This window comes from Pagrus major, chromosome 1 (genome assembly GCF_040436345.1).
Source record: "Pagrus major chromosome 1, Pma_NU_1.0".
Classification (NCBI taxonomy): domain Eukaryota; kingdom Metazoa; phylum Chordata; class Actinopteri; order Spariformes; family Sparidae; genus Pagrus; species Pagrus major.
In genome coordinates, this window is record NC_133215.1 from 37,689,408 (window position 1) to 37,706,993 (window position 17,586).

The 17,586-nt window shown below is 39.4% G+C and overlaps 1 protein-coding gene across 4 annotated transcripts in view; it reads right to left on the reverse strand.

The window, feature by feature from the left end:
- dctd (dCMP deaminase) overlaps positions 1-17,586 on the reverse strand; it is a 44,976-nt gene that overhangs the window by 15,998 nt on the left and 11,392 nt on the right. For all 4 annotated transcript variants that reach the window (XM_073477551.1, XM_073477528.1, XM_073477543.1 and 1 more), the window contains exons 2-4: positions 15,671-15,770; positions 11,371-11,506; positions 8,503-8,619 (exon numbers count right to left, since the gene is read on the reverse strand). In XM_073477551.1, the coding sequence (XP_073333652.1) occupies positions 8,503-8,619; positions 11,371-11,506; positions 15,671-15,721 (304 nt within the window). In that variant the 5' untranslated portion in view covers positions 15,722-15,770. The remainder of the gene's footprint in view (positions 1-8,502; positions 8,620-11,370; positions 11,507-15,670; positions 15,771-17,586) is intronic.

A 17,586-nucleotide genomic window follows, 5' to 3' on the forward strand; every position in this document is an offset into this window, starting at 1 on the left:
CCTGGTAAACAAAGGAAAGTGCACCGACCCTAATGTCCAGTAGGTGGTGCCTGCTTGTCACAGTCCCCCCAGGTTTGAAAACTGTGAGCGCACCTGAACACATCAATTCCGCCGCGACCGGAGGAGATAAGTACAGCTGCAGGATCATTTCATTTCGCAGTCCCAGAGTTACGTGTTGCTGGAAGCATCAGCTTTCGCCTACGCGGAAATTATTTATCAATAATTATTAAAGAAGAACCACACCTGCCCTACCATCAATTCCCAACACCAATCATGTTGTAGTTTACAGGCTTGTCCATACACATATTATTGCCTTTTGGGTGAAGCCTTTGAAGGGATTTATTAAGTACCACGAGTAGATCACAGCAAAATGGAAAGTTACCATTATACTGACATGCATGATTTCACTGAATAATTTCCAGTAAGACACATGCTTATGCTGCTTATTATGAGCTTATTGTGGTGGACTACAGCTGTATGTCTATTAATGTCAAAAGCAGTTGCAGTGTTGACCCTTCTTTTTCAAGACCTCTGCAATTCGCCCTGGTATGCTGTCAGTCAACTTCTGGGCCACATCCTGACTGATGGCAGCCCATTCTTGCATAATCAATGCTTGGAGTTAGTTGTTAGAATTTGTGGGTTTTTGTTTGTCCACCTGCCTCTTGAGGATTAACCACGAGTTCTCAATGGGATTAAGGTCTGGGGAGTTTCCTGGCCATGGACACAAAATTTCGATGTTTTGTTCCCTGAGCCATTCTCCAAAAGTCTTCATCTCACTGTGCGTGCAGATGCACTCACACCTGCCTGCTGCCATTCCTGAGCAAGCTCTACACTGGTGGTGCCCCAATCCCACAGCTGAATCAACTTTAGGAGACAGTCCTGGCACCTGCTGGACTTTCTTGGGCGCCCTGAAGCCTTCTTCCCAACAATTGAACCTCTCTCCTAGACGTTTTTGATGATCCGATAAATGGTTGATTTAGGTGCAATCTCATCCACTAGGTGGGTCCGGGGGAAGAACATTTTGAACATTTGCAATCTAAATGAATTAATCTGGTGCACTTTGAGATTATCAATCACGTATCACATCAAGAAGTTGGAATGACAATTTCAAGGTTTTTAATAATGAAATATGAGCAGTTCACCAGAAAAATGAAAATTTGATCATCAGTTACTATAAAATTGTAGTTGATTTACAACATTTTTAACAATGATTTGCTCCATAACAAGCACGTTGAGAACTTTGTCCATTTTGAGATTTGTCGCTTCGTCCACATTCATAGAAAAGGTGGCCTTTTTTAGCTTTTCAGCCAGCTGTCTCTCGAACTCGGGGGCAAGGCCGTGTGTGTTTAAGTAACTAGTGTGGTTGCTGGAAACCGATAATTTAGCCAATGCATTTTTGTCTTCCGCTAACTTCTTGCACAGCTCCACAAGTGGCCGGGTCGGTCATAGATGTAGCTGTGGTACCTGTAGCCGTCGCTCCCGGTAAGGTCAATGTGTGTCAATATATATATATATATATATATATATATATATATATATATATATATATATATATATATATATATATATATATCTGCAGTGTTTACCTTAATATGCACCACTCACTGAATACATACAATACACATAGTAGTCATATGCCCAAAAACATTTTAGCATTTGGAGACAAACGTGAAGAGAAATAAAGCATCCAAACTATTCCTGATCTGAGGCCTGTTGTAAATTCAAATTGACAAGAACAAATTCTTTTAAATCTAGAAATAGTGAAATTATCTGTGTAAAGCAGATATGGACACCAATATAAATTAATATATCTAGGCAGTTCTGTATAGTCTACACCAATCTATACCATCCAGTTCATACTGTGGTCTACACAATCCAATACCTTCAACTGGAAAAGACTGCAATGGGGTATCAGGCATAGTTTTAAGTTTACCGATATGTTATAACTGGGGCCCAGACAGAAAGGAATTCATCCTTGGAAGCCATGAATGAGTTCTCTAACTGTACAAATTGCATCAGGTCATTTGATCAGAAAGATTATTTAGGTGGATTTGTTATGTGTGATACTAAATCAATCATATCAAATCAATGTTGAGAGTGATGTTGATAGTGTTTTAAAGATATCAGAACCGTACATTGATAAAGGCGGGGCATGACCGAGACATGTGCGTTAAGTTGGCAGGGGAATTATCACGCCTGTCACAACTTCTGAAAAGTAGGATATATTTTAGCTAGATGTGCGTTGGAAAAAGTGGAATAATGTGAAACTTTAAATTATATCGTGCCTAGTTTTGCACAAGAAGCATTGTCATTTACTCTTTCTAGAGCACATGTTTTAAGGAGAAGTTGAGCAGTCATTTATTCTTTGAATCAGCCTTTTCGAAATGAAAAGGGATCTCTAGCATATCATCTAAGCCTGAGACTGAAGATAAGTTTGGAAAGGTGGGGTCAATGCGCTGAAGGATGCAGCATATTTGGAAATACTGAAATAAGCTGGACTGAGGAAGACGGAATTTGTGCTACAGATCATCATAGCTTGCAAATACTTTATAACTTTAACTTTAAAGTACCTATCTTTAAATTAAGAAATGCCTTGTCTTTGCCACAAAGGAAATGATAAGTGTAATCTAGCTGTGTTGTCTAAATTGAAACCATATCTTAAGTCAAACATGGTGGTGGTAGTGTGATGGTCTGGGGCTGCTTTGCTGCTTTAGGACCTGGACGACTTGCCGAAAATCCTGAAGGAGGATGTCCGGCCATCAGTTTGTGACCTTAAGCCAAGTGCACTTGGGTTATGCAGCAGGACAATGATCCGAAGCACACCAGCAAGTCCACCTCTGAATGGCTCAAAAAAAAAAAAAAATGAAGGTTTTGGAGTGGCCTAGTCAAAGTCCGGACTTAAATCCGATTGAGATGCTGTGGCATGACCTTAAACAGGCCGTTCATGCTCGAAAACCCTCCAATGTGGCTGAATTAAAACAATTCTGCAAAGAAGAGTGGGCCAAAATTCCTCCACAGCGATGTGAATGACTCATTGCCAGTTATCGCAAATGCTTGATTGCAGTTGTTGCCGCCAAGGGTGTCACAACCAGTTATTAGGTTTAGGGGGTAATTACTTTTTCACATAGCGCCAGGTTGGTTTGGATAGCTTTTTTCCCTTAATAAATGAAATCATCATTTAAAAACTGCATTTTGTATTTTCTCAGGTTATCTTTGTCTGATATTAAAATTTGTTTGATGATCTGAAACATGCAAGTGGGCAAAAAAGCAACAACAAAAGAAAACTAAGGGGGCAAATCCTTTTTCATAGCACTGTATATATATATATATAACTTCAATATTCAATTCAATAGTCAATGAACTTGCAGCAATTTAGCTGAAAGCAGCTACAATGAACTCTTATTTTTTGTTGATTCTGGCCCCTGTGGTCAAATGTGTTTGAGCACCCCCTCCTTGTGTCATAAAGATCTTGATCTGGCTAGAAACAATTCATATTTTCAGCAGATTTTTAAATAGGCACCCCTCTCTCAGTGTCTCTTTGATTTAGGCCCATGACAACTTTGGGGGGGGCTCAACAGCATAACCAAAGACCTAGTAATACCTCCACTGTCCTTCACTCAATGATGTTATATTACTTAGTTTGACTTACTGTTCAAATTTGTTACATGTAAGCCTACAGCTAACAGATTTGGTTGCTGCATCTTGCAGAGTTGTCACACTCTCCCATTGACAAAATCTGTCCACAGATTCTTTTTAGTCCAAGTTGCTAGGGTCATATTGGGGGCAGTGGTAGCCTAATCCCTGGAAAGGCAGCGCTTGCCAAGGTGCCCTTGAGCAACCCTTGAGTAACCCCAACCGCTCCATGGCCGGCAGATCAAACTGTGGATGTACTGGAGGGGCTTTCAGGTGTGAATGGGGAACTGTGTAAATGTGATCAGTGTGTTCCAGAAAAAAGAGCATTGCTCCCAGTGAAACTGCCCTAAATAAATCAAGGTTAAAATATATATACTGAATATCGTTCTTTACAGTCACTGTGTTAACAGGGTTAATAAATAAAAGGATTACATTTTTAAAACTCCTAACAACAGGCATACATATGACATATTAAGTCTCACCTAGGTTCACAGATACTGTTATTTCCTTCACTAAATTCAGCATTAACTGTTCACCTGAACATTTAATCAGTGCCGGCCCTGACAAATTTGCTGCCCTATGCAAGATTTTGGGGGCGCTGGATGGTTTCAATCTTTTGGACATTGTGATTCCGCTACAGTATCAATAAATCTCTCTCTTGGTCTTGGGGTCACGGTTTGGTCAGATTCAGGCAACTCGCCTCTCGACCCCGCCCCCCACCCTCACAGAGGGCAGGTACAGTGCAACGAGCCAGACAGGAACCCAGAAAAAATGCCTCTCCATTATTTAATAGGCTTTGCTATGAAGTTATGTTGCTGTGGGCTTATATAATATTTTGAAATAATAGTAGTAATAGCACTGGTAAAAAATAGTTGTTTTTTTTTTCTCCCCCCGTTTGCGGTGCCCCCCGTGGATGACGGCGCCCATTTGCCTATACAGCCTATGCCAAGGGCCGACTCTGCATTTAATGATGTAGTATGGCCACCATGGTTGCCATGTTTCGATGGCTCCATATCTGAAAATGTTCAGGCTCTATTATGTACAACTTTACCAAGTTTCATGCCTCTATGAAAAAGTGAAAGATTTTTCCACATATCACCTGGACTCAGGTGATATGACTCATTTCCTTCTCATAGCGTACCTGAATTCACCATTAACTGTTCACTTGAACAATTTATCATGTTGTATATATCTGTAATCCATGACCATCAAAACATAGGGTTAGACAACACCTTTTCTGTGTTAGCATGTTTGGTTTAGGAGATATAATGCAAAATACACAATTCAGTTATGGCTAAAGGTAAAATGGCTGTCATGGTCGCCATGAGGCATTGTTGTGATGGCCCCATATCTGAAAATGTTCAGGCCCTGAAACTATACGACTTTACCAAGTTTCATGCTTTTATTATGAGAACGATTCCCCTCACATTTGGCGCATAAAAAAAGAAGGCTTTATCAATAGATTTGAAGAAACATTTAGGTAGATAAATTGGACTAGATTGAAACAGAGGAATTTAGGGAACACATTTAATACAATTCACTTTTCCTGCCAAGGACAGTGTTTTCCATTTCTTCAGATCAAGTTATTTGTAAAGGAGTGTCATCCCATGTTGAGATACATTAAAGGGATAGTTCGGATTTTTTGACATGAAGTTGTATGACATCCTCACCATCAGTGTCGTGCATCAGCAGTGACTTTTCCCCCACTGCGTCCTGTGAGCCGAGGTCTGTCCCGCTGTTGTTGCTGAAGAAAGTAGTTACAGCTAGTTTGCGGGGTCACGAAGATAAAGCGTTTTGCTTCAAAAAACAATATCCGTTCAAAAGAGTAAAACATTTGCATCACAAAATCGTTTACGACAAAAAAGTCAGACCTCACGATCACCTGGCACTATTTCCCCTCCCTTCGTATCACTGCGCGCTTCCGCCTGTTGACACACCGCACTGCTCCGTCAGCTGTTTCACGGTGTTTACATGCTCGGATGTGCGAAAGAGCTAACGTGAGTACTAGCGAGATTATTAGACAAGAGGATATATAAAAATGGTGCGGATTTGCGATTATCCGGGTTGCAACAACAAAGATCACACCAAGTCGCCGTATATATTTCACTGCTTTCCTGTCACGGACATTGCTGTTAGGCAACTTTGGCTTCTTGCCATAGGCTTGAACATTGAAGCGAGACTGCCAAGGGTGAAAAAGCTTTGTGTGTGTAGTGCACACTTCAGCAAGGACGATTATGTTCCTACACGCCCAGGAAAGAGGAAGAAACATGTTTTGAAGAGCGCTGCTGTGCCACGACCCCAGGTAAGAACAACTATCTACAAGCTAAAGATGGTGCCTTTTTATATGATGACTGTTATTATTATTGTCAGCAACTTGGACCGCTTCTCTGTCTCTCTCCTCTCTCTCTGCCCGTTCTAACTCCATTTGACGAAGCTCGGTGTCTGTGTATTCGGGTTCATAAAGATATCCCTTTGGCTCTGTGGTAAAAGGAATGTCTTCATCACTCGTTTCGTAGTCAGACATATTTACGTTTACCATCCGAGCATGTAAACACCGTGAAACAGGTGGTTGATACGAAGGGAGGGAAAATAGTGCCAGGTGATCGTGAGGTCTGACTTTTTTGTCGTAAACGATTTTATGATGCAAATGTTTTACTCTTTTGAACGGATATTGTTTTTTGAAGCAAAACGCTTTATCTTCGTGACCCCGCAAACTAGCCGTAACTACTTTCTTCAGCAACAACAGCGGGACAGACGCAGTGGGGGAAAAGTCACTGCTGATGCACGACATTGATGGTGAGGATGTCATACAACTTCATGTCAAAAAATCCGAACTATCCCTTTAATATATGAAGTATAGTAGAAGCATAATGCAACCTAAACTACTGCACAATACATATGAAAATGTATATAAAACCATTTTTTTGAACATTTAATGCTAAAGGAACTTTATTTGATTTGTGATACGGAATAAAATTGTTGCAATTTCCAAGACAACAAGTGACAAAACACATGCAGTACATAAATGCCATTTACATCAGCCCCCTTAGTTACTACTGGGTTTTACGCGGCATGGTACTGAACGACCCTAGACCTGGTACCAGTCCAGTGGTTGGGAACCCCTGTGCTAAAAGATGGCCAGCTTTCTAACCATGTTCATATACAAATCCACAAGTTCTGTCTTTGCAGTCAATTACAAATTTTACTGAGTTTGGAGGTCAAGCTTCCTTTTAGAAAGTTCAGAAGAGGAAAAAAAAAGAGTACATAGAACCCACTACCTTTAAATATTTTACTTGCTGATCTTGTTTAATTCTTGGCATCCTATCGATTTTGGCTGAGTAAAATATAATCTTACCTCTGATGACAACGTTGAGTGTTTCCTAACCCAGGGAGCGGGAACTATTATCTTTTTTTATTGCATCTATAAAGTCATCACTTTTTTTGGATACGAATCTGTGAAAACCATTAAAACCATTATTTTAATTTCCAGCAGGGTGTGATCTGATTCAATTATAGTTGAATATTCAGTTTTCATGACCAAGGGAAGAAGTGTTCTATGAATAAAAAAGTTATCTATTCTACTGTATAAATGGTGTACTGGGGAGAAGGAGAAAGACTGACTACAATGAAATAAAAAACGCAAAAGGGTCAGCATTTCCTATTCTATCCACAAAGAGTGACAGTGACTTGGCTATTTTTGAAGGATTTGAAGTTTTAGGATTAAAACGCTCCGACACTGGATTGATTGTACACTTCAGATCACCTCCAAAGATTAGTTGGCAAGAGTTTAAATCTAGTACTAGTGATCTAATTTTCCCTATAGATTTATCATTATCCCAATTTGTGGCATATACATCCATCGAAACAAAAGGGATTGTGGAATAGGTGACCAGATAATATAACAAAATGTCCCTGTGGATCTAGAATAACAGTGGCTGCATTGAACTGATTTTTTTTATGCATCAATATAGCAGTTCCAAGTGTTCTGGAATTGAAATTAGAATAGAACATGTGGCCTGCCCAAGCTTTTCTTAAAGCCCAGATCAGACCGAAGATTTTCAATGCAACAAAACCATTTTGACTGTAACAAGATGCACAGCTTCATTGTGACCTCTCTAGAGAGAATAAAAGAAAATATCAGTTGCAAAAAAAGTGTCTCAATCCATAACCTCAACCCACGTCACAAGCACATGTAAAACTAAACTTAAGCCTATACTTGTTCCTCTCTCTGAGACAAGCTGCAGGTTAAACACTATTCCCAAAACCTTCTGGAAGTATAGCCTCTCAAACCAAAAAAAAATACATGGCAGTGGTTGAGCAATATAACAGCTGTAAATCAAACAATCAGTATGAAAGCACATGATTGCAAATTTTAATAAAAATCAAAATGTAATTAACATACCTGCATGATGGGTCAATTGCAGTTAGGTATTAATAGCTAGCCAAACAATAACATCAGCATGAATGATTATACCTCGTGTTCTGAGTTAGAAAGTTAGATCTCCAAGCTGGATAGTCCAGGGCAAAATGCTAACGTTCAAGAATTGTTCCGAGGTTCCGGTCGATCTTTCCCCTCAGTAAATTTGAAGTTTAAAAAAAAAAAAAAGAAGAAAAAAAGAAAAATTCCTAATCTTGAACAACTGAACAAAATATGGGCACACAATTAGCACCTTTAAAAAACTTGAAACAACTTTAAAAGGTTGAATCTTATCATTAAATATCATTCACAGCCTTCAACAATTGGTATTAATGTTTGAATTGATGGAGGGATTGATTGTGTGTGTGTGTGTGTGTGTGTGTGTGTGTGTGTGTGTGTGTGTGTGTGTGTGTGTGTGTGTGTGTGTGTGTGTGTGTGTGGTCAACACCCACCTGCCTGGATGATAAGCTTGGCACACTCGTTGCAGGGGAACAAAGCCACATACATGGTGCAGCCTTTCACATCAGCACTGTTCTTGTTCATAATGGCATTCAACTCTGCATGGCACACTGTAGGACAGAGCGTTGAGACACCACAAGTTGTCTTGTTTAGGTTTAATTAGGTTGTATTGCAAACAAGCCCTAAAAGAAGAACTATATGTATATCTGTCAGATCACTTTTGAAATACTGGGCCCTGGTGGTTAGTTGGATCAGATGGCGGGGGCTGCCGGACAGACCCCACCCACCCACACACCCCTCATCAGCCTGGAGCATATCACACACACATGTGACATCAGTGAGCACCACCTTTGTTCTTTCCTATCAATGAAACAAGTTGTGATCCACCTCTTGGACCTGAGTCCAACCATTCGCCATGCGGCGTGGTACTTTTAACCCCTAGCCACAATTTTGCTGTTGTTCTCTCACACACACGCACGCACGCACGCACACACGCACACACGCATACAGTACATGTCAGTTAGATTGTGTGGTTTCATTTTGTGTTAAATAAAAGACCTTTGAACCCACATGCTGTCTATTTAATATAGAGCCTGTACTCCGTCAAGAGGCTGGCTTGGTTGTAGCTATTAATTTAATTATTCAGAGTTACAAACTGACAGTGTAGTACCTTTTTATGAGATTGATTTGGTGAATTGGCTATCTTTCCCCTTCTTCAAGGGTGGTGCCTACAACTAAGCACGGGACTTAATATCTAGATGTCTGTAGGTGATCTAATAAAAATTGGATCTTATTATTTACCATAATTAATCATTATCCCTGATAATGATTAATTATTATTGATAGCCACATTTAACCCAAATTTAAATTTTGCATGAAGCACTACAAAGTGCTTATTTTACTTGAAAGTACTTCAGTACCCCTTCAGTTCAATGGGAAACCTAACAATATAACTGAAATATAGAATTGTACTTTATTAAATTGGACGGTCCTGTGGGAAACACTGGAATGGTTGATGAGCAGGTGGTGACTTGCTTGGTAGCCTGTCACCAGTGTAAAAATGTGTGTGCGTGCGCTTGAGTGGTCAGAAAGACTAGAAAAGCGCTATATAATTGCAATCCATTTATCGGGTAGAATATGGAAAATGTGAAACTGAATGTATGAATGGGTGACTGCTGAAGTGTTTTGAGTGTTCAGTTAGACTAGAAAATGCCCTATCTAAATACAATGCATTCACCGTGTACAATAGGGAAAATGTGCTGAAAGTTATACACCGATCTGGCATAACATTATGACCACCTGCCTAATATTGTGAAGATTCCCCTTGTGCAGCCAAAACAGCTCTGACCTGTCAAGACATGGACTTAAGACCTCTGAGGTTGTCCTATGGTGTCTGGCACCAGGGCGTTTTTAGTGGATCCTCTGGGTCCTGTATGTTGGGGGGTGGGGCCTCCATGGATCAGACCTGCTCCAGCACGTCTTACAGACACTCAATCAGATTGGGATCTGGGGAATTTGGAGGCCCGGTCAACACCTTGAGCCCTTTATTGTGTTCCTCGAGCTGTTCCTGAGCAGTGTTTGCGGTGTGTCAGGGCACATTGTCCTGCTGTGGGGCCACTGCCATCGGGTAGTGTTGTTGTGATGAGGGGGTGTACTTGGTCCACAATAGTGTTTGGATGGGTGGTGCATGTCAAGTTGCATTCACATGAATGCCAGCACCCAAGGTTTATATTATAGTTAAGTTATATTATTTGATTTTTATTACTCATGCAGTAATGTAAAAACAGTATTTTGGTTGAGGAGGAACTCATTTTAAACTCTTGAGTAGGACTGCAACTGATGATTAAATTCATTATGAATTAATCTGCTGGTTATCTTCTCCAATATTGATTGATTGGTTTGTTAAGAATCTAAGTAATCAAAAGGAACACAGAAAATCCTCACATTTGTGAAACTGGAACAATTAAATGTATTTGCATGAAAGAATAATGATCATTAAAATAGAATTAAATCGAAGTTGATGATCAGGATCATTAAATTCCAAAAGATAGCCAACCCTAGTTTTGTGAGGCCATGGTGACCTTTGACCAATAAATTCTAATCAGTCTATCTTCGATTCCAAGTGGACATTTGCATCAAAGGTAATGTAACTGCCCCAGCCGATTCTGCCTCTATTAATGCCACTTGAGGGAATCAGCAGATTTCACACAGCTCCCTCTAGAGACAACTTTTTTCACTATGCAGTAGTGCATCCACAATACCTAATGTGTAAAATCATTTATAGCTTTGATGATTCTATAGCCTTTGTTCTAGCACCACCCTCAGGGAACCTTTTTAACCACACTACTAGTAGGCTCATGCATGAACACTGCAGCATCTATGGGTCGATTCTGTCTTGTATAAGTTTCTGTTTTTATGCAGAAATATTTTGTGAATACACTTAATTTTTCTGTAACTGTTGGTTCATTTAATGACGATAAGTCTAAAAATGTAAAAAAAAAAAAAAAAAAAACGGAGAAAGAAATGAAGAGAAGGGGCACAATATGAATATTACTTAATTTGCAGTCTATCACATCCTAAATTGAGCAGTTAAATAGAAGGGAAGATGGAAAAAGAGAAACATGTAGAAAGATAAAATACAATGTGAGGCATCTTATCAACAGAGTTCTTCATTATTTATCCTCTACCACCCTCTACAGGCCAAAGGTTAGTACTTCAGACATGAAGAAAACCCCACAGCATTGTGTGGAAAACAAATGAGTTACAGCTTTTCTGCACACATGCATCAATTTGGTTTTATATTTCTCAGGAATTAGATTGTTCCGAATTAAAGCAAGGAGTGAGTGGGTATGCATTCTTACCATAAGGGTATTTAGTATCAAGTCGGTCGTTAGCAGACCTGGACCATGGTAGCAGGTCATCATCACAGCCATTGGGCATGCCATTGTAACCAATGCCAACTATCTTATTCTCTTGGTTCACTATACATGCCCCCACCTGCAGAGAGGGAAAGAAGTTCATCAATTAAGACAAGCTGCAAACATCAAATAGTCCAGTATATCATAAAATAATCCATGATCAAACACAACAGTCCACTACCATCTGTAATATCTCACACACTCTAAAGCCTTGGAAATTAACAGGGTTCCCTTAAATTCTGCTTGTTTAGTCATGTCCATTTCTGATGTCCATTTCTTTCAAACATCATTATCTTCTACACATATATATTTGGTCTATACCGTATGTGTAGGCAAAGATCTTTTTTGAAAGTGCTGGTCTGTGTTTGTTTGAAAATTTTAATGCCAGATTTTCTCTTACCATTTTGTTTACTTGCAATAATGACTGTTTAAAGAGCTCAAGGGATTTGAGTATGAATCCGCGTGAGGATACTGTACATATTTTATTCTGCATACTATGTTTTTGTTTTATTATTATAGTACTGTTACTGTTGTTGTTGTTGTAGTATACAATTGATTTACTAATTACTATTTATCATTTCTGTAGTGGAGTCTTGAAGCAAAAGATTTTCACACAAGTGTACTTGAATCAATGGATGAACCCCAACACAACATCGACAGCACAACCATTGACAGCATCCATACAGTGTCACCATATAAATGAAATTTATTGAAGCAGCTTTGTGTGACATTTTAACCTAAAGAAATCATTTTCATATTTATTTAGACTGTATATAACAATAGGCAGAGTGATACCAATGAATTGTTGTTGCTTGGTTGCCAATTTCCCTGATTATGTTAAATGTCACAGAGAAGCATTTATAAAACTTATTAAATAAAAAAGAAATGTAAACAAATTTTTTGTGAGCAATGAATTGTATCTTTTATTATTTACATTGGAACCACAATCTCCCTGCTAATGATCTTAATTTGGTCCTGAATTGTGAAGCACTTTGTCTGTTTAAATATGAGCTCTATAGATAAACCATTGATCATTCTTCTTATGTTTTCTAATGATGAATGTAATATCATATCATCGCTGGTGATGGTTAACCATAACAGTGCAGCATTGCATTTGACGAGACAACGCTAGCAAAGCAAAAACAAAGCAAGAACGGTGTCCCGTTCATTATTATCAAACTTTCTCAATGATGCCCAACATACAGTGCTGTGAAAAAGTATTTGCCCCCTGTGGTGGCCACACATGGTGACCACCTTTAAGTTGAGTATTTTTGTTATTATTTTATCTTAAATGACGACACACAGTATTTTCTTTCATACATTATGTTTATTGACAGTTGTTGATTAATTTGAGTGCACGCATTTTGGTTAGCAGGCTGTTCAATATTATTTCCTTTTGTTTGAGTTGAAACTCACCTTGTGTGTCTTATTGTTTGCAGCTCTCCCCAGCTCTGGAAAGGAGGCGGCGCCTTCCAAGATGGCCTCTTATGGAAACGGAACAGGAAGTGGAGGAGGCCACCTTGGAGGTGCCAGAGGGGAGGCTGGCCTTTCTTTGAGATTTATTTAATTTGAGATTATTAAGATTTTTAAGTTTGCTTCATGATTTGAGTGTTTATGTTGAGTAGGTATAGGTTTTCATTGTAGTTTCTGTTCACATTATGTTTATATCTATTATGAAAGTAATGGTTTGTTTGTTCCCCCCCTATTGTGTCATTTGTTGGCCGGCCAGTACCTATATAACCCCCACCTATTGTTTCATTCAGGAGGTCAGGTATGTTGAGTTAAGTTGCTGTTTGTTTAAGTTGACCTCAGTTTGAATAATTAGGGCCCTTCTTTAGAGTTATTTTTCTATTTTGTTGTATTTGTATCAATATACTTTTTGAAATTGTTCCTTTTGAATTGAGTTACTAATAAATTAATATTTTTTTGACAGTTACACCTTTGGTTCTCGAGCCTTTTCTGTTTGGTCCCTGACACCCCCTTACAAATTTCTTTTGTTTTTTGCTTTTTTGTCACACTTGCATGTTTCAGATCATCAAACACATTTTAATATCAGACAAAGATAACCTGAGAAAATACAAAATGCATTTTTTAAATGATGATTTCATTTATTAAGGGAAAAAAGCTTTCCAAACCAACCTTGCCCTATGTGAAAAAGTAATTGCCCCCTAAACCTATCAACTGGTTGTGACACCCTTGGCGGCAACAACTGCAATCAAGCGTTTGCGATAACTAAATTTTGGCCCACTCTTCTTTGCAGAATTGTTTTAATTCAGCCACATTGGAGGGTTTTAAAGCATTAACGGCCTGTTTAAGGTCATGCCACAGCATCTCAATCGAATTTAAGTCCAGACTTTGACTAGGCCACTCCAAAACCACGCCAGATGTAACGGGACGCACACCTTCCAAAAAGTTCCACTTTTGTCTCGTCAGTCCACAGAATATTTTCCCAAAAGTCTTGGGGATCATCAAGATGTTTTATGGCAAATGTGAGACAGGTCTTTGTGTTCATTTTTGGTCAGCAGTGGTTTTCGCCTTGGAACTCTCCCATGGATGCCATTTTTGCCCAGTCTCTTTCTTCATTTTGAATCATGAACACTGACCTTAACTGAGGCAAGTGAGGCCTGCAGTGCAGTAGATGTTGTTCTGGGTTCTTTTGTGACCTCCTGGATGAGTTGTCGATGCGCTCTTGGAGTAATTTTGGTAGGCCAGCCACTCCTGGGAAGGTTCACCGCTGTCCCTTTTTTTCTCCATTTGTGGATAATAGCTCTCACTGTGGTTCACTGGAGTCCCAAAGCCTTGGAAATTGCTTTGTAACCCTTTCCAGACTGATAGATGTCAATGACTTTGTTTCTCATCTGTTCTTGAATTTCTTTGGATTGGGGCATGATCTGTTGCTTTTTGAGATCTTTTAGCTTACTTCATGTTGTCAGACAGGTTCTATTTAAGTGATTTCTTGATTCTACAGGTCTGGCAGTAATCAGGCCTGGGTGGCTAACGTGGTTAATCACAGTTAATTCATGATTTAACAAGGGGGGGCAATTACTTTTTCACATAGGGCCAGGTTGGTTTGCATAGCTTTTTTCCCTTAATAAATGAAATCATCATTTAAAAACTGCTTTTTGTATTTACTCAGGTTATCTTTGTCTGATATTAAAATTTGTTTGATGATCTGAAACATTTAAATGTGACAAAAAAGCAAAAACAAAAGAAATCTGTAAGGGGGCAAATACGTTTTCACAGCACTGTATATTTGAAACCATAAACCTTGAACCTTTGCGGACTAAACACGCTAGCAAGAACGACAACTTTAGTAACTGAACCAAACAGGCTAATCAATTTAACATTATTCAACAAGATGGGAAGGAAGCAATATTAATCTATAAACCTAATAAATACTACCACATTTACCAGCCAACAGTGACTAATGTTTACATTTGAAGCATAATGTAACTTACATAATTTGGAGTTTAGCCCACTTATGTTATAACATTAATGTCATCAAGCCTGCAGGTGCTACTGTTTGATGTGACTTGGGGGTGTGTTCACAGTGTGCAGATATATTTATAATACTCTTGTCCATAAACGTTACCATTTGAAATGTTAATATGATCATTAACATCACTTTGCCCTTTCAGATGACAATGTCATCCGCTTTGGAGAGCTCTGACAGGAAAATAGTGTAAACATGTAGAGAGCGATATTATAACCTGCTCTGTCCAGTACGCTGAAACAAAAGCGGTTTGTATGTAGTAACTGTGTAGCGTAGTTTGTCCCGTACCAGTATCTTAACATTTGACAAACTCTTAGCAGCTAGCTGAGACAAACCAGCCTCTCCTCTGCACAAGTACTCCTCTCATGCACTGCTGGTTGTGTTTGTCAAGAAAAATTTGGACTCATTAGTTAAATTGTTCTTAGGTTTTTGGTGCAAGTCACAGTTCTGTACTGCTTGTCAATATCACACTTGGACCAGGCAACTTGAACACACCATTGGGGCATGATAAAGTGGACGGAATAGGAAAAATGTGCATCATTTGTGAGAGGGCAGGTAGGACAAATCATAGCTGTGGTGATGAGCATTACGTTTGCAGTAAGGAACGTTACAGTTAACGTAACCTAGCAGTGCAGTTTGTTATGGCTATTTTTGTCTGTGAAATAACGTTACAACTCCAAAGCCAAGTTCACATCTTGCTCACTGCTGACAAAAGTGAAGGATGTTTAAGGACGGATTGAGCACACACACCTGTGAGCTTGGGTCCTTGCTCCTCTGGGCTGACAGAAAGGCTACAGCCATAAAGTACTCTGGCCATTCCAGGTAGTCTTCTCTCTTCCTGGTTGTGCTGCTACAGAGAAACACACAAAAAAGGATAAGATGTAAAAAATGTTGTGATCGGAGAGAAAAATCTAATATTCAAGCAATTTCTATTGCTTTCGATTGACAACAATCACAGCTCATTTCTGAGCAATCCCTAGGTTTACACACCTATGCAGGTTCATATGTTTGAATTACACTCAAAAATCAACTATCTTTCTTTGGAATAGCTTTAGGGAATTTGACAACATTAACATTACATACTGTTGCTTTTATTGTCCACCTTAATGCATGCACACTGGCCCTCGCCTTTCTTTTCTCAAAAAGGTGCCAAAACCCCCAAAAAAATCAAAATCAAACTCTCCTTTAAGATTTTTTCACCTGCAATTCTGTTGACATAACAGCAGGTGAGCCAGGTATGGAGGGAGCTTGTTGTTTATTAAGTAGCCAAACCAATGTTCACTGAACAACATTGCAACAACCAGGTGCACTTACAAGTTTTCTACACGACAACAGCATAAGTAGGCAATTCCCAGAGGGACAGGGAAGATACGACATCCCCAAATATAATTTGCCTCCCCAGTATATCACTGTAAACAAAACTAGCAGTGTTTGCACTAGTTAGTTGGCAGGGTGACAAAGTATTCGTTGGCAGAGTTACAGCCCTACTGTTGGTGGCCAAACCAGGGATCCATGCAGTTGTGCCCTCTAAAGTTGATATGAGATTTTCACCCGTGTAGATTTGATTTTTCAGATGAGTTAAAAAGATTAGCTCTTAGCATCTCATGTACTTTACAGCGCACGTTGCAAACATACAAAAAAACGTTCGCTTGCATGATACCTCCACTGCTACAACTAGGTGAAACACTGAACGTGAAAAGCTGTGACAATGTCAAGAGTTGACATTGTGATAAGTATGACTACACTTCAAAATGCATTGGACTTAACAGAGGAAAGAATCCGTCCTCCTTCCTCTGGAGATCACATCATATCTCATTGATCAGCTGGTGGCACCATGGATATCAGCTACCTAGCGCCGCTACTGACAGTCCCACGTTTTCACATGAAGTTTGCTTTTGAAAGTGATCAATAATCAATACAGATGATGACAACAACTCTGTTTGACTAAATATGAGCAAAATGCTTTATTTAAATGCAAGAGAAGGAGCACTGCGGTGCATCTCTGTGTGTGTAATGTGATGCGCAGTTCTCAGTCTGCTGGTCGGGCAGGACAGGTCATAAAAACTATCATTCTAATTAAAAGCAGATTGGGTGTGGTAGGGTGAGAGAAAGATTAATTATTATTCATCTTTAATGAGGCACATATTAATGACATTACATGCAAAGGACTACAGAAGCAGAACCATTAAGTGCATCTCCCCCTTAAGAGAGATGATGCGCACGTTTATGCACAAGACAGAGCATAGTTTAACTTCATTGATTATTGAAGTCAGGATCGGTCAGGGTCTAATGTTAGTTAGTTTTTTTTCTTCTTCACAGCCCAAACACATACAGTGAAACAGTTTGGGGTAAAGCAGCTATTCTCCTGATAAATTCTTAGCTGGAAGTGGGCTTCCGGTATAGCTCATGGAGTAATCAGACGCACTTGAGACCACGCTCCTGAGAAAAGTTCTTATTTTCCCACTTGCTAACTAAACTTTAAGTGGAGCATACATTAGATGAGTGGGAAGAGACTCACAAGGGGCCAAAAGAAAGAAGAAAAAATGCCTAAAAATCAAGAAAAAGGCTGCTCCGTCAGCTGTTTGCTGACGGAGGCTGACGTTAGCAACTCGGGGGCACAGTGTGTTAGCTACACAGAGGACGCCCCGGGGGCTGAGACCAGGGTG